The sequence below is a fragment of the Lissotriton helveticus genome, chromosome 8 (genome assembly GCF_964261635.1).
Source record: "Lissotriton helveticus chromosome 8, aLisHel1.1, whole genome shotgun sequence".
Lineage (NCBI taxonomy): Eukaryota > Metazoa > Chordata > Amphibia > Caudata > Salamandridae > Lissotriton > Lissotriton helveticus.
Genome location: NC_136069.1, coordinates 15,303,586 through 15,321,681, shown reverse-complemented (window position 1 = coordinate 15,321,681; position 18,096 = coordinate 15,303,586). Strand labels below are relative to the sequence as shown.

The following is an 18,096-nucleotide window of genomic DNA, read 5'->3' as shown; positions in this document are numbered from 1 at the left end:
AGAACACATCACACGAGCCTAGAACACAGCCACACAAGAGGCTAGAACACAGCAAAACGTGAGCCTGGAACACACCAACAAGAGCCTAGACACAACGCCACGTGAGCCTAGAATACAGCAACACATGAGCCTATAACACAGCAACAATGAGCCTAGAACACAGCAACACATGAGCTTAAAACACAGCAACACATGAGCTTAGAACACAGCAACACATGAGTTTAGAACACAGCAACACATGAGCCTAGAACACAGCAACACATGAGCCTAGAACACAGCAACACATGAGCTTAGAACACAGCAACACATGAGTTTAGAGCACAGCAACACATGAGCCTAGAACACAGCAACACATGAGTTTAGAACACAGCAACACATGAGTTTAGAGCACAGCAACACATGCGCCTAGAACACAGCAACGCATGAGTTTAGAGCACAGCAACACATGAGCCTAGAACACAGCAACACATGAGCCTAGAACACAGCAACACAAGAGCCTAGAACACAGCAAAACGTGAGCCTAGAACACACCAAGAGCCTAGACACAAGACCACGTGACCCTAGAACACAGCAACACATGAGCCTAGAACACATCACACGAGCCTAGAACACAGCCACACAAGAGGCTATAACACAGCAAAACGTGAGCCTGGAACACACCAACAAGAGCCTAGACACAACGCCACGTGAGCCTAGAATACAGCAACACATGAGCCTATAACACAGCAACAATGAGCCTAGAACACAGCAACACATGAGCTTAAAACACAGCAACACATGAGCTTAGAACACAGCAACACATGAGTTTAGAACACAGCAACACATGAGCCTAGAACACAGCAACACATGAGCCTAGAACACAGCAACACATGAGCTTAGAACACAGCAACACATGAGTTTAGAGCACAGCATCACATGAGCCTAGAACACAGCAACACATGAGTTTAGAACACAGCAACACATGAGTTTAGAGCACAGCAACACATGAGCCTAGAACACAGCAACGCATGAGTTTAGAGCACAGCAACACATGAGCCTAGAACACAGCAACACATGAGCCTAGAACACAGCAACACATTAGCCTAGAATAAGCTCCTAGTCCAAGGCCCTGGGGGAGTCACAGGATACTCAGGGGTGTAACACAGGCTCCGCCAGCCCACCCTTGAGGCCTCCCTGTCAACCCAAGCTAAGAGTATCAGTGAGGGAGTCTCAGGGGCCCTCACCACATTCTGCGAGGGGGTGGGGTGGGGGGGTCATGTTTTGTTTGCGCCACTGGGGAGACTATAATGTGCTCTTGCTTTCACAAGGAACTTGGAGGGGCCCCTTGTGTGATCCTGCTCTCTGGGGCCCTTTGGGGGCGTCTCAGAGCACCCCCAGGGTCCTTAGAACCAGGCACTGCATGAGCCTGTTTTATAACTTTCAGGGTCTTGTCGACCCTTCTCAGAGCACCTCACAAGGTGATGGTGTAAACTCTAGGTTTGAGCCATCTTATCCTGGAGGCACGGCGCTGCTCCCCCCCCCCCCCCGCTTCTTTGATAGAACGCCCCTCCCCCCACCCGCCTCCTTTACAACCATTTCAGATAGCCCCGCGGTTCAGCACCTACGGCTGATCTGACCCAAACCCGCCCACTGCTTCCGGTTCTGCCGACATCTTCTTTACAACCACACTCTGCACTTCCGGCCCCGGCCCCGCCCACTCCTCTGGCATCAGCTTGAAGAAGAGTCTACAGGCACCTTTGCTTTGCTTGGTGTGAAAGTCTCCTGTGCCTTGAAAAGGGGCCGGGCCTGTGGAAGGTGCTACCGAGCACATGAGATCACTTCCGGCAGCATGGGTGGGAGGGGCCTGCAGCGCTCCGAAGGGGGCAGGCGCTGGCCCGTCCAGTGAAAGTCCACGGCCGCATTCCCAGATCCATGTGGAGGATCCGCGGATCCAGCCGTGCTCTGGGGGCATATTCTCAAGAACGTAGGATAACCATCGCAAAAATTAACTAACGCAACTCTCCACATCGCAGTCTATCGCGGGAAAGTTCCACCATGATAAGGAAGCATTCTCAACACGGCGGCACCATGCGATATACTCCAGATAACGCGTCAACTGACCGTGTTAAAATCAACGCCACGCTGCAAAAATGCGAAACGCAAACGCAAAAAAAGCTGCAATGAGGCCAACCGCCATACAAAAATCATCGAAAACCAGCTACAGGCCTGCAATTCACACGTGTCAGGCGGGAAAACTAGATGCACTAACGTAGGTGTCTGAGTTCCATCCGGGACCACTCACAGTCCCTAACGGACACCCACAGTTCGCTCTATGCCCTCCAACGGACCATGGCTGACATCGCTGGAGCCCTGACTCAGAGACTAGAACAACTGTCCAGTCAGAGTGGCTCCAGAGATGTCACACCCGATTTGGAGACTAGAATGTTTTTTAATTTTTATTAAATGCCGAACACGAGACATTTAAAAAAAAAATTTTTTTTACGTTTTTGCAATTACGTTGTTTTTAAAGAATTGAATGTTTATGTGTTTCTTATGTTGATTTAATTGTGTATTTCAGAAATATTTGTGTGGCTCCTGATGAAGGCGTTGGTTTAAACGCCGAAACGCGCGTCGAGAAAGTATTAATTGCCACTGTCTCTTCCTTCCTCCCCCTTTTTTTGATTGTATTAATTTGTATGAAATTTGAAATAGTTTTGATTGTCATTTTTTATTGATATGTTTATATTGACTTGTGTAATTTATTTTTAGTATTGTAACAAATTGTCTTCCTAGTCAAACTTTTATTAATTTGTATGGTCACAATATGCTTTTAAAAGGAATATCATTAAAAATAATATAATTTTTAACAATTGCGTTGTTTTGTTGTTCGGTAAATTGTTTTCTCCCTTGTTTGATATTTTTGTTATGATATTATACACATGACACCCGATTTGGAACACATGCGGACGTTAATGGAGACCATGGTACGGACACAGGTGGAAGGTTCGGCTGCCAAGGCTGCACACCACCGAGTGGTAGCTGGGTTCCTGAATGACCTCAAGACACTCCTCATGCCATTGCTGCCACAAGGCCTGGCGCTGATGCGTGCTGCTGCTACCACTACATCCACATCTCCGCCCCTGAAGCGTCAGGGCCAACCAGAGCGGCATACATGCCCTCTCCGGCACCCGAGGTTTCGCTGCCACACAGTGCTGGAGACAGAACACCACCACCCACACGTGAGGCACATGAAACAGCATAGGACGAAGTTGCGGCTGAAACTGCTTTCGTGGTAAGAAGGACACAGTAGCATTCATCTCCTCCATGTGGCCGGTTTCTGCTTGGTTCTGCCCTCTGCATCATCACCTTCCACTGTCCCCCGATGCACTCTGCGACACTCACCTTGCACCTCGACATGGACTGCCATATACTGCGTGTTCGCCAATGACACAGCAATAGGAGAAATGAAATGAAATGAAGAAAGTTCTTGATAAAGCACACTGCGACCAAGCGGCTTCCTGACGCTGGGAGTAGAAGCTAAAAGAGGATAGAGGATGCCAAGATGAGATCAGCCGGAGTACGCTATGGAGAACAGATGTGTCTTGAGGGCTTTACAAAATTGGGGGAAAGTTGGGATAGACCTGATTGACAAAGGGAGGCTGTTCCAGAAACGGGGGGCTAGTACCGAAAATCTGGTGCCTCCCGTTTTAGATTTGCGAAACCGCGGGACATTAAGAAGGAATTGGTTGGAAGAACGGAGGGCACGGGTGGGAGTATAAGGGATGATGAGTGAATTGATGAAGGCTGGGGCAATACGAGTGCGGGCCCTAAAGGCCAAGCATCCCATCTTAAAGAGAGATCTCTGGCAGCTGGGAAGCCAGTGAAGGGATTTCAATACAGGCGTGATGTGGGAAGATTTGGGCAGGTGGTGAATAATTCGAGCAGCCTGGTTCTGGATGGCCTGCAATCGGCGCAATTCGTAGGCTGGGATGCCCACGTAGAGACTATTCCCGTAGTAAAGACGGGAAAGAATCATTGCTAGCATGATAAGTTTGAGGGCATCGGTGGAGAAGAAGCGGGACACTTTCCGAATAATACGGAGGGAAAGAAAACATGAGGAGACAACGGAGCCAATCTGGGCATGCATGGAGAGGTCCCCACTGACTTTAATGCCCAAGGTCTTTGCAGAGGCCGCTGGTATGGGCGAAGGGCCAAAGGTGGAGGGCCAAAAGGCAGACGACCAAGGGGAGATGGAATGGCCAGTCAGGACCAACTCCGTCTTGTCAAGATTAAGCTTAAGTTGGTTGCAGTTCATCCACTCCGAGATGAAAACAAGAGTGGAATGAAATTTAGGTAGGGAGTGCAAGGGGGAAGAGAGGTCAAAGACATGCTGGAGGTCATCCGCATAGTTATATACGGAGACCCCTATGTCAAGGAGAGAAAGGATAAGGGGACGGATATAAAGATTAAAAAGAAGAGGGGACAGGGAAGAACCTTGGGGGACCCCACAGGAAACCAGGCGGGTTGGTGCAATATGGCCAGACAGATGGACAGCCTGAGTCCGCCCGTTAAGAAAGGAGGTGAGCCAAGAGAGGGGGGTGCCCCGAACGCCCGCCGCGCTGACACGGTCGAGAAGGATGGAATGGTCGACTGTGTCAAACGCAGCGGACAGATCAAGGAGCACCAGGGCTTGAGGCAAGTTGGAATCCGCCTTACTTTTGAGCTCGTCTAGGATGGACAGGACCACTGACTCGGTAGAGTGAGCTTGGCGGAAACCCGCTTGGTGGGAGGCCAAGAGATGGTTATCCTCAATGAAGGAGGAGAGACAAGAGGTAATGTAGCTCTCCAATATCTTTCCAAGGTAAGGGAGAAGGGAAATGGGCCTGAAATTGGAAGGAAGGGAGGGGTCTGCACCAGGTTTTTTTAGGATGGGGCGAACTATTGCAGATTTGAAAAATTGCGGAACTAGACCTGAGGAAATAGAAGAGTTAAGGAGGGAAAGAAAGGGATCAGGACAATGAGTGAAAAGCTCTCTCAGAATGTGAGCTGGAGCAGAGTCAGCCGGAGAGCCTGACTTTACTTTCTGGAGTAGAGCCAGAAAGGAATTTAGAGAAATGGGTGGAAAATGATCAAGGAACGAAGAGGGCAGAGGAGGTGAGGGGGAGGGAGAGGAGGGAGGGAGTGAGTTTGTTGGAGGAATATTGGATTTGATCTTCGCGATCTTCTCTAGAAAGAAGTCATTAAGAGACAGACAAAGAGCTTGAGAGGGGACGGAATTGAAATTGGCTCTGTCCGAGGCAACTAAGTTGCGGACTATGGAAAAAATTTCCTTAGGTTTATTGGCTGACAGAGATATTCTCTCAGAAAAATACGTCGTTTTGGCTGCGAGAATAGCCTTCTTGTAATTAATAAAAAGAAGCTTATATTTGGCTCGCAGAGAAGGGCAGTAATTGCGTCTCCAATGGCGTTCGGATCGTCTGAGGTCCAATTTAAGGGTTTTCAGATCATCTGTGAACCATTTTTGGGCGTCATGGGGGCGGCAGATCTTAACTTTTCTAAGGGGGGGGGCGACGCGATCACAGGTGGAGGACAACCACTGATTCACAGCGTCTGCTTGAAGATCAAGAGAGAGAGTCCCTAGATCAGGAGGAGAAGCAGTTAGGGAGGAACAAAGAATGTTGAGATCAACCCGATTCCAGTTGCGAGCTGTAACATTCTTAGACAAAGGTTTTTTTTTTTTGGGCTCCAAGCTCAATGAGAAATGAAATCAAAAAATGATCAGACCAGGTGCAGGGGACGGCTGTAGGGGGAAGAATAGTACAACTGGCTGACCATAACTGATCTAAGGTATGGCCGTGAATATGGGTAGGGGAGTGGAGGTGAGAAGGAAAGTTGAGACACTGAAGAGTAGCTGAAAAATCTTTGGAGGACAGATCCTCCCTAGGATCACCTGGCCAATAATTAAAATCTCCAAGAAGGAGCACTGAGGAGTTGTTGACCACAAGTGTGGCCAGTAATGCTTGTAGGATAGGCACAAAACTAGGCATATTCTGAGGGGGACGATACATTAGAACTATTGTGATAGGAGCTAAAAGGTTGACTGAGCGAGCAACCAAAAAATCTATATCGGGTATGGGAGAATGGGGAAGAAGCTGAAACTGCAGATGGGAGCGGACTGAACTCTTCCTCATCCTTTGGACTTGTCATTCCCTGACGGACTCTGGCTGGCCCTCCACAGGCCAACATAGTCAATTGGGGTTTGCATGGCCCTGCACTGACCCAGCTGCAACACTCCACTGAATGTGCATTAAACATTCCGAATCACACAGATGTGTTGTGTCCATGGTCTTTCAAGTGTGGTAGTATGGATGAATGTAGGGTCAGTGAATTCCTCTTACGTTCATGTGGCTCATGCCATCGGACTTGGGTCACAGGGTGACACATTGCCGAATGTTGTCCGGGTGGTGCCGACGCAACAACAGCGACACACGCCTTTGTGGCTTCTTTGGGTAAACATCCTTCACAACGCGGTCAAAACACTGCGTGCCATTACGACGCGTCTTTTACAACGCAAGTCGTTACCACGACTTGCGCTGGAGGGCGCTCTAGACTAAGGAATAGTAGATTTACTATTCCAACACCTTCACTACTGTACGTAGGCTGGAGTTGGAATAGTAAATCTTACTATTCCTAAGTCCAGCACCCTACAACGCAAGTTGTGGTACCGACTTGCGTTGTTATGTACCGCGATCATTTTGATCGCGTTGTAACATCATACAACCCTTCTTTGTCCAGCCCCATACGGAACAACACCCAGGGCCCCGTGGTCATGGCTCAAACCCTTACGCTGGACTGGCATATGCCAGGCCAGCCCACTACGCTTACGCACACAGCGGGGACGACAATGCTTCATGTCCCAGGTCTTCCTTGTAGTGATCTCCTGATCACAGGCCTAGTTGTCAGAGTGCCACAGCCACTCCCTCATGGCTGGTTTACACCCACTCCACACCCATCAAGCACTCGCGTCACAGCACATGTGACCCTGCCAATAAAAAGGGCCCCGCGCACGTGCTCGATGCCATTTCCAACCTCTCTCGGGGTGTATCTGTGTGGTGTGCATGTAGGCACGGGGGCCCAGGGGCCTGCGACATCACATTCTGCCGGCCGGAGGTGACATGTTGGCTTGCGCACCACGATACTTAATCATAGAGGGTCCATGACTTGCGGGGCACAGACTTGGTGGCACCGAATACACTGCGGCCGGCACAGGCACACCGCCACGGGACAGTGACTTTCGGTGCACTGAGGTAGGGGCACCTTAAGTGCTGAGCGGGTGTGCAGCCTGCGATGATGCGCCGTCCTGGTGTTCCGACTGGTAAGGATGTGTGTGAGCCCTGCTGGACTGCAGTGTAGGCCTGAGCCAGCGAACAGCGGGGCCTACCACCACGTGGTGTGGTCTCGCTGGTCACAGAGTTAGTGGCACCTCAAGGGCTGAGCGGGTATGCAGCCTGCGATGATGCCCTGTGCACTGGTATGTCCTCCTCCATGGCTGCATGATGTGGAGGTTGCCATATCTGCAGGTTCCCGGGCTTGGGGCTTGCAGCGGCACGCGATGGGCCCTCTTTTCCACACGCCGGAGGCAGCAGGTGAGCAGTGTGGGTTGTGTGTGCAGGGACGGGCATGCACCGTTGGGAGGCGGAAGGGGCTGGGGTCCAGCTGCCTGGGTGCGCTGGGACGGACAGACGATGATGTTGTGTGCAATTCTATGTACTTTGCCATTCTTGTATCTGAACTCTGTTTCAGATGAGGGACCTGGTGAACTGCACTACAGACCGGCATATGGTTGGAGACACATCGGTGGCAGCAGGTGAGCAGTGTGGCCTGGGTGCGCAGTGTCGGCACTCTCTCTCCCTATCCGTCTCTTCTGTTATCTGTGTCTCTCTCCCCATCTCTGTCCGTCTATCTCTTTCTCCCCCTCTCTGTCCGTCTATCACTCTCTCCCCCTCTCTGTCTATCTCTCTCCCCCCTCTGTCCATCTATCTCTCTTTCCCCCCTCTGTCCATCTATCTCTCCCCCTCTCTGTCCGTCTATCACACTCTCCCCCTCTCTGTCCGTCTATCACTCTCTACCCCTCTCTGTCCATCTATCTCTCTGTCTTTTGCTCTCTCTCTGTTCATCTGTCTCTCTCTCCCCCTCTCTGTCCGTCTATCTCTTTCTCCCCCTCTCTGTCCGTCTATCACTCTCTCCCCCTCTCTGTCCGTCTATCTCTCTCCCCCCTCTGTCCATCTATCTCTCTTTCCCCCCTCTGTCCATCTATCTCTCCCCCTCTCTGTCCGTCTATCACACTCTCCCCCTCTCTGTCCGTCTATCACTCTCTACCCCTCTCTGTCCATCTATCTCTCTGTCTTTTGCTCTCTCTCTGTTCATCTGTCTCTCTCTCCCCCTCTCTGTCCGTCTATCTCTCTCCCCCCTCTGTCCGTCTATCTCTCTCCCCCCTCTGTCCGTCTATCTCTCTCCCCCCTCTGTCCATCTATCTCTCTTCCCCCCTCTGTCCATCTATCTCTCCCCCTCTCTGTCTGTGTATCTCTCTCTCCCCCTCTCTGTCCGTCTATCAATCTATCTTTTGCTCTCTCTCTGTTCATCTGTCTCTCTCTCCCCCTCTCTGTCCGTCTATCTCTCTCTCTCTCTCCCTCTCTTTCTCTCTCTCTCTTTCGCTCTCTCTCTGTCTGTCTTTCTCTCTCTCCCTCTCTTTCGCTCTCTCTTCTTCGCTCTCTCTCTGTCCCTTGCTGTGCGCAGAACACACCTTCTCAACATGATTTTTGTCTTTCAGGCTGTGACCTACGGATTGTCCCTAGGGGAGCTGCCATGTGTCTTCATTTCTGTCTGTGTTTCTTTGAATACATTTTCATTTGTTGCTTCGAAGGTGAATGTGTGATGCTCATTTTTGTGACAACACATGCATGTCACCAGATATGATTGTGCGACATCAGGAGGATTATTTGGTACATGATTCCGTGTAATTGATGTGGCATGTCTTTGCCGGGAAGCGAGGGGTGGGGTGGGGGGATCCTTGGGGTGGTGGCAGTGGGTGTTGTGGCCCTCTTGGGTGTCCGATCTGCATGTTTGAAGGCTCCGTGGTATCTGTTGTTCTTCAGGTGTGGCTCTGGGCTGGGCTCCCGTTTGTGGAGCAGGCTGTGGTCCGACTTTACACCAGGTCAGAGCAGGTGTTAGTTTTCTGCTGCTAATGCGCCTTATCGCATGTTTTGTGATCTTATCGCTGATCTGGCTGGTTGTTGAGAATGTTGCAGAGTCGTGTTGTAACGGCTTTTTGCGCGGGAACGCCTACTTTGCATCTCATTAGCGTTAGTTGTGGGGGTTGTCTGTGGCAATATTGTTTGCGGCTGCTATCGCAGGTAAACTGGTGCTATGGGCTGTTAGCACCCGCTTGTGAATGGGGTGATACATTTATCGCCACTCTGGCTGCGATAAAGTGCCAATAACTCAGCGATAGCTCCTTGAGAATATGCCCCCTGATTGGTTGACTGCGATGATGATTCACAATAGATCTTGAGTACAGGATTCCAATGGTTATGTTATGTTAATATGTTACGTTAATAGCAATTTCTTGAGAGCACATACACCCTTGGGTTTCTTGGCGCTAAATGGTGGGCCACCGTCTGCAGCTCCTATCATAGGACTTGGGGACTCAGTACTTGAGTCCTAGAAACATTTTAGAAAAAGAATATAATAAGGCAGGGTATGGGCACCCTCACACCCTGAGCCCTGTGTGGGGTTCCCCCTAAGCTAAAAAAAAACAACATATTTTTGTTTGCCGGTCTGGGGTTCTAAGGATCTGCCGCTGTGCTCAGCACAGCCCCCTGGGGAGTGTCGGGGATTCGCGGATCTGGAGGAGTGGCAAATAAAAATAATGCTAGGTGGAGGCCTTGGAGGAGGGCCTCGGGGGGAGGGTTGGTGAGTGGCAGAGTTCTCCTGCAGGGGGTCGGGTGCAGGATGTGCACTCAGGGCCAGACTGGCCGTAGTGGGCACCAGGCATTTCCCTGGTGGGCCGCCAGGGTGGGGGACGGTTTTGGGCCCTGGGGGGGGGTGTTTGTGTTACAGGGGCCTGCAATATAGACCCCCTTGTAACAAAATCAGCTGAAACCGGCCCTCCCAAACAGTTCGACCGGACCCCTCCACCCCCCTCACCACCTAAGGGGGCTAGCACGCCACCCGCTGCAATGGACATTTTACTTTACATTGAAAAAATTGACAATCACTGAAAAAAAAGGGTTAGAGTGACAATAATTAAAGAGTGGAAGTGAGCGACTCCACCCCTACTTACATATATTAGCACCGTAATCAATTAAACAACAGTAGTAACACCTAGAAGATGCATTTTAATGCTGGTTTTAATCACTGGCCAGTTTACCGGTAACGTACTCAAAAAACGCTGGCATAAACGTTGACATGTTTCGGCTATTGACGCAAAAAATGATGCCCAAAAAATGAATATAAATCCTGGTACTCACCAGGCGGCGGCCTCCTCGCTGCTCTTCCGTCCAGTGGCTGCCAGGGCTTTCTGCCTGTGGGTGCAAAGAGAGAGCTGGTGAGCATGGCCGTGCAGCTGGGCAGAAGGCGTGAGTAGGACCGGTGAGATGCCGGGAAACAACGTTTACAGCATGGCGTGGACCACGTGCTGCAGTTACAATTTTTTGTTTCTACAGTTAATATAGCTTGAACTAAACTTGGATCACTGAGGCTACCTGCGGATGTGACGTACTGAGGCTCCGACATCCTGCGCTGGATTTAATTTATGAACTCTCAAGCACCAACATTGCCTAAAGCCAAAGACTGGAGGACGGTTGATCTCCGAATAAAAATTACGTTCATACCTAGTCTGGTGGATAACTGGAAGGAGATTGATAATATAATCGCCAAAGAGAGTCGTTCTAATATTAGTGGATACATACATGGTCACATTTAGGACCACATTGTAAAGGGTCTCTATCGTTTGCACAGTTCCCTGTCCTGAAGATGGTCTAAAGGATTAATTCAAGTCAAGACCGAAACGTCGACTACACAGACTTTTTCTTTGTTTATGACGAATTTACATTGGTGACTATCATATTGTGGCAGAATAGATGTCATCCAACAATTTAATTTAGGGATGGACTTTTTCTCAAATGAAGTATAGGCTGAATTTACAAATTCCTTGTTCATTTGTTAAGCATTATGATCAACAACTTTTGTTGATATGTACCCTATAAATTAAGAAACAATATAAAGACAAATTTTACATTCGAACATTTTTCCGTACGTCTTTTCCATCTTTAAAAATTCTCTGATCAATTGATTTAAATGTGTTTGTCAGTTTTATTTGAATCAAAGAAAACTTGTAGCAGTTATTGATTTGATCAATAGAGGTCTGTAATTATCATAATACAGAATCACACACTGAAAGTCGTTTGATTGAAACAAAGTCCCTTGCTAGCATCCCTAACCTTACATTGTCTTTAAAATGTATGAGACATCAAGAGCTGCTAATACCCTCAGGCCCATTATTTTATTTATCATCGCCTACTACTTTCCCCTGCGACACTAGCATCTTTCTCACCAAATACTCCTTCTACATGTTGGTCCTGTTCCTGTTCTAATTAGGCCTGGGCGTAGTTCGTGGAGTTATGCTACGTGGAACTCCGTGAAGTCACAAAAAAACTCTGCGAAGTTCCGCGAGTGGCGGACTGCAGTGCGAGCTGCAGTTTGTGCTGGTATTCCTGCAGCTCGGGTAGAATCTCTACCCGAGCGGCAGCTCGCGCTCGCGAACTTACAGTTTGCGATCTTACCATTTGCGATCGTGAGCGGGGAAAAAACTACAATGCACATCGCGAAGCGGAGTTTTCTGCACTCTGCGAGCTCCGCGGAGTGCGGAGTGCTGAAAACTCCGTGAACGGAGCGAAGTTCATCGCCCAGGCCTAGTTCTAATGCTGATTTTAAACATATGTTATTTGATTGCCCTAATATCCACCTGTTCTGGCAGTTAGTTTGGTCCCAAATTAAAAAGATTTTTTTCTGCACCTGGTAACACCTGGTCTGATGTTAGCGCTGTCTTCTAAGTGTGTACAGTGACTGAACACCAGAAGCACTGCACTCGGCTTATCCACCCCACGCACCTTGTAATGAGGCAGCAGGGGCGCTGCGAACCCCGCTTTAGCAGCTACAGCGGGGGTGGGGCTCTTCATGGGCCTGTTCTGTCTGCAGCTCTGCACACAAAGGCAAAGGGTGGGGGGAGAAAGGGAGGAATGAGGGAAGCGAGGAAGGAATAGTGGATGGAAGGAATAGGTCAGTGAAAGGGTGGTTGCATAAATGCGTGAGCGAAAGGGTGGATTTAAGGATGGATGAGTGAAAGGGAGGGAGGGAGGGTGGATGGATGAATGGATGGATAAGAGAGTGAAAGGATGAATGAGTGAAATAGTAAATGGATGGATGAGTGAAAAGCTGAATGAATGGGTGGAGTAAAAAGATGGATGAGTGGCGTAAAAGAATGGATGGATGAGTGAAAGGATGGATGAATGGATAGATGGATGGAAGAGTGCAAGGATGCATGTAAAGAGGGATGAGTGAAAGGGTGGATGAATGAATGAAAAGGAGGGTAGATGGTTGTTCAGATGAAAGGGTGGACCGACAGGTGAGTGAAAGGGTGGATGATGAGTGAATGAAAGGATGGATGAGTGAAATGGTGAATGGATAGATGAGTGGATGGATGAATGGTCGAAGGGTGGATAGGTGAGTGAAAGGGGTGGATGGCTGAGTGAAAGGGTTAATGGATGAGCAAAAGGATGGATAAATGAATGAATGGATGAATGGATGAAAAGGGGTGTGGATAAGTGAAAGGATGGATGAGTTAATGAGTGGAGGATGGATGGATTTGATGGATAGGTTTGAAGATGGTTGGATAGGTTTTGATATAGATAGGAACATGGATGGATAAACGGACAGATGGAATGGTGACCGACAGAATGATGGTCGAAAGATTGAATGAATGAAAGAATGTACCAGTGAAATGGTGGATGTCAGCAGGCGGATGGATGGATGAAAGGATGAATAGATAGATGCTTGGATGAAAGCTCTACTGGGGAACACCGCAATGAGTTGCGTTAAGAAACAATACATTTATGTGAACGAAATCAAGTCCTTATTAACAAATGTACCTGTTGTGAACTCGACATCAACCCCGACTCACAAATATGTAGTCAAGGCAAGCACTAAGCCTTATGTCCGAGGAGGACACGGGTGGGGTGGCACATAGCGATGAGACAAACGCAAGAACAAGAAATGCCGTACCAATTGAACAGTGCAGGTTGGGTGGCACGTAGCCAGCAGACAAATTCAAGAACAAGAAATCCTGTATGAATCCCACAGTTATGAGCAGCGACACCACAATGGTCCTTGGAAGATTAGCTCCAATAAAGCACACATGGCCAGAGAGGTACGCGCGCTCCCAAAACACCGCAAAGTCAGATGCCACATGAGTTAGGAACACATAGCCAATCAGAACACAGCACGCAGCTCGCGCAGTGATCACGCGCTCCCCATGTCGGACTGACACATTACCCGCAAGCCACATTGTGTCCACTTCTCGCAAGGTTGAGACCCATCTGGATTAATTTGAACAATTGGCCGACGCGAGCACTACCTTCGTGGTGCTGCGCACGACTGTTGGCCATCGCAGCCCCGCCCACTCATTAGAACGCCCGCACCGCGGCGGAATGTCCGCCGCGGTATACGGGTTAAGCAAACTGTTCCTGTTATGCCAAACGCCTCTAGTATCTTGTTTTTCAAAGGTATTTAATGTTCAAGCAGCAGTGCCACAAGAGCTTTGTTTCAAAGTGGGGAGTATTTTTATTTTCTGGCTGCTCCCTCGAGGGGGGGCCTTGTTGCATGAAACCTGTAACAATGTTTGGGGCGAGTTCTCTGGTTCGAGAGGGTTCTATTTTCATGTTTAGTTTTTTGAGAATTAAAGTACTTTTCTTTTTCTGAAGTTAAGTAGAAACTGTGCATTCAGTCATTAAGAGTAATTGTTGCGCCCGGAGGGGCAGATTTACAAGCCCTTGCGCCACCGGTGCGTCACTTTTCCCATGTTAAAAGTGACGCAAAAGTGGCGCAACCGGCTTGTAAATCTGCCCCGGAGGGTCTAACACGTGGGTTAGCCTCAAGTCTTCGCCCTACTGCCGTCGCCGCCCTCCTGCACAGTTTAACCCCTTCACCGCTGCGGTAATTCCGCCGTGGTGCTGGGGGGTAGGGGGGCCGCGCGGTGCTGCCATGCTGGTGACGGAGTGGTTTCGTCACGAGCCACGGGCGTGCTGTGCTTGTGACGGAGTGGTTCCGTCACGGCCCCGCCCGCCTAATAGAACGCTCAGCGCAGGCGCGGCGGCTGGGCTGTGACGGAACCATTCCGTCATTAGCACAGCCCACCTGAGGCTGGTGACGGAGCAGTTCCGTCACCAGCAGCCAAGGGTGTGAACCCCCTCTCTCCTCCCTTTCTGCGTAAAGAGATCTCCTGAATGAACTCACCATTGAGGAGCTGCGAGTCTGAGGCAAAGGCGTTCAAGAATGTCGCCGGGAGTCGCTATTAACGAGGGGTTTGTGGTTCAGCGTGTACGGCTCGGTGGGCTCAAGCACGCGCGGCTGGGGTCCGCGTCTGGCCGCAAGATCACAATTTGCACTCCTGGGGTGCGCTCAGCCTTTCATCTTCCTGCGTGCACTCCAATGACACGCTACCCATCGGTCACATAGCGCCCAGAGCCCCGTGGAGGTGAATGCGCGCTTTACAGCGCAGGTTATGTTTTATGCAGCGCCGCTGGACCGAGCTCTAGCCATGTGATTCATAAGCATATGTGAACCATATACATTTGATATCATCATTATCTGAGCACGGAAGAAAGTTCAAATGAAACAGTGTTAAAGAGGCGCCCGGCCTGGTGCAGAGGAGCTACATTTCACCAGGCGTGCAAGAAGCTTTTTAAAAAAAAAAAAAATACTTTTAAATCATTTTATAGGGATTCCATATTTGTATTATGGCATTGTTAAGGTTTTAAATAACTTAAACAATAAAGATTTACATTACACATGTCTGCCAATGTGTCTGCAGGCGGTATTTATATCTAATAATGGCAAAAGGCGGGAGCGCCCCCTCCTTTCAGCCTCTCTCCCGCTGCCAGGCGGGCCCACAGCGCCCCACGGGTGGCATGGGGTGTGGTGAACAGTGCCAGGGCAACCACCTGCAGAGGGCACCAGTGCTGCTGATGACGTGATCAAGTGTTCATCTTAGTTTATCATTTGCACAATAAAACGCTACAAAAAATACATATGATATAAATAAATACATTTGATGAATTAAATAATTATGATAATAAAACAGTTACAGCAAAACACACAAGATGATGGACGGACTGTTGCACACTGGCAAAACATTCACCCCAGTAAAACAGTTACACCCTAGTTATTTCACCTTCCAAACAGTAGAAAGAAGAATAAATAAATAAATACGGATAAAGAGAGCTGGGAAAGAAAAGACCCGCATTCCATAACTGTAAAGACATCATAACAGAGCATAACGTGGAGCACGGGTATGAATCCCCTGAGAGGCAGAGAGGGCTGGGGAAAGTCAGTCACATCTCAGGTTTGACTGCTGACAGATCTTAACGCACAGACTCTCGTGTCAGGGCAGCGCCTCGCAGAGGCTGGCAGGGCTGGGGCAGAGTCAGTCAGATGTCAGGGCAGTGCCGCTGAGAGGCTGGCAGGGCTGGGGGAGAGTCAGTCAGATGTCAGGGCAGTGCCTTAGGAAGGCTGGCAGGGCTGGGGGAGAGTCAGTCAGATGTCAGGGCAGTGCCTTAGGAAGGCTGGCAGGGCTGGGGGAGAGTCAGTCAGATGTCAGGGCAGTGCCTTAGGAAGGCTGGCAGGGCTGGGGCAGAGTCAGTCAGATGTCAGGGCAGTGCCTTAGGAAGGCTGGCAGGGCTGGGGCAGAGTCAGTCAGATGTCAGGGCAGTGCCGCTGAGAGGCTGGCAGGGCTGGGGGAGAGTCAGTCAGATGTCAGGGCAGTGCCTTAGGAAGGCTGGCAGGGCTGGGGCAGAGTCAGTCAGATGTCAGGGCAGTGCCGCTGAGAGGCTGGCAGGGCTGGGGGAGAGTCAGTCAGATGTCAGGGCAGTGCCTTAGGAAGGCTGGCAGGGCTGGGGGAGAGTCAGTCAGATGTCAGGGCAGTGCCTTAGGAAGGCTGGCAGGGCTGGGGGAGAGTCAGTCAGATGTCAGGGCAGTGCCTTAGGAAGGCTGGCAGGGCTGGGGGAGAGTCAGTCAGATGTCAGGGCAGTGCCTTAGGAAGGCTGGCAGGGCTGGGGCAGAGTCAGTCAGATGTCAGTCCAGTGCCTTAGGAAGGCTGGCAGGGCTGGGGCAGAGTCAGTCAGATGTCAGTCCAGTGCCTTAGGAAGGCTGGCAGGGCTGGGGCAGAGTCAGTCAGATGTCAGTCCAGTGCCTTAGGAAGGCTGGCAGGGCTGGGGCAGAGTCAGTCAGATGTCAGGGCAGTGCCTCTGAGAGGCTGGCAGGGCTGGGGCAGAGTCAGTCAGATGTCAGCCCAGTGCCTTTGGAAGGCTGGCAGGGCTGGGGCAGAGTCAGTCAGATGTCAGTCCAGTGCCTTAGGAAGGCTGGCAGGGCTGGGGCAGAGTAAGTCAGATGTCAGGGCAGTGCCTTTGGAAGGCTGGCAGGGCTGGGGGAGAGTCAGTCAGATGTCAGGGCAGTGCCTTAGGAAGGCTGGCAGGGCTGGGGCAGAGTAAGTCAGATGTCAGGGCAGTGCCGTTGGAAGGCTGGCAGGGCTGGGGCAGAGTCAGTCAGATGTCAGGGCAGTGCCTCTGAGAGGCTGGCAGGGCTGGGGCAGAGTCAGTCAGATGTCAGGGCAGTGCCTCTGAGAGGCTGGCAGGGCTGGGGCAGAGTAAGTCAGATGTCAGGGCAGCGCCTTCGAAAGGCTGGCAGGGCTGGGGCAGAGTCAGTCAGATGTCAGGGCAGTGCCTCTGAGAGGCTGGCAGGGCTGGGGCAGAGTAAGTCAGATGTCAGGGCAGCGCCTTCGAAAGGCTGGCAGGGCTGGGGCAGAGTCAGTCAGATGTCAGGGCAGTGCCTCTGAGAGGCTGGCAGGGCTGGGGCAGAGTAAGTCAGATGTCAGGGCATCGCCTTCGAAAGGCTGGCAGGGCTGGGGCAGAGTCAGTCAGATGTCAGGGCAGTGCCTCTGAGAGGCTGGCAGGGCTGGGGCAGAGTCAGTCAGATGTCAGTCCAGTGCCTTAGGAAGGCTGGCAGGGCTGGGGCAGAGTCAGTCAGATGTCAGGGCAGTGCCATGGGAAGGCTGGCAGGGCTGGGGCAGAGTCAGTCAGATGTCAGGGCAGTGCCTCTGAGAGGCTGGCAGGGCTGGGGCAGAGTCAGTCAGATGTCAGGCCCATGTTTTGAAGCCTTTGGCGAATGACAAGTCGGACTGGCCTGTGGTGCAGACAGTCATAGGGTGATGTGGCTGGAAGCGAATCCATCCCAGGTCAGTGTCTGACCTGCAGGGCTGGGGCAGGGTCAGTCACATACCGACAATGCCACCACGTTGAACTGGGGGTCCACCCCGACCCCTCCCCCCAGAGCCCCCCGGGTCTCCCTTGTTGCAGTGAGTAAGGGGGTAGGGGGTCACTCACGCCCGGTGCTCCGGCACCCCCAGCGACAGCAGCGCCTCCAGGGGCGGGCGGGGGCTCCGGCTCCGCAGTTTCCCGCAGACCTTGGCGTAGAGGGGGGGCAGCTCGGCCTCCGCCATCTCTTCCTCCCCTGACTGCAGACTGAGGGCAGAGCAGAGCCCTGCAGAGAGTCTCACCTCCAGCAGCAGAACCACATCCGGTGCCGGCCCGCCTCTGACGTGTCAGCTGCCAACCCCGGGGCCCTGCCTACACCAGGGCCCCCCGCCTACACCAGGGCCCCCTGCCTACAGCTGGGGCCTGTGCTGAGGGGGGCCCTGTAGACTCAGGGGTGCCAGGGAGGGGTGAAACACAAGTGTACAGGGCCCTGGCCCTGAAGATGGCACCTTTACTGAAGGGGCCGGGGGCC

The 18,096-nt window shown here is 51.2% G+C and overlaps 1 protein-coding gene across 1 annotated transcript in view; it reads right to left on the bottom strand.

Moving 5' to 3' along the window:
* UBASH3A (ubiquitin associated and SH3 domain containing A) overlaps positions 1-17,833 on the bottom strand; it is a 188,143-nt gene extending 170,310 nt beyond the window's left edge. Inside the window, exons 1-2 of the mRNA XM_078658361.1 lie at positions 17,694-17,833; positions 10,509-10,562 (exon numbers count right to left, since the gene is read on the bottom strand). Coding sequence (XP_078514487.1) covers positions 10,509-10,562; positions 17,694-17,809 — 170 coding nt within the window. The 5' untranslated portion in view covers positions 17,810-17,833. The remainder of the gene's footprint in view (positions 1-10,508; positions 10,563-17,693) is intronic.
* Between the last annotated feature and the right edge of the window lie 263 nt (positions 17,834-18,096).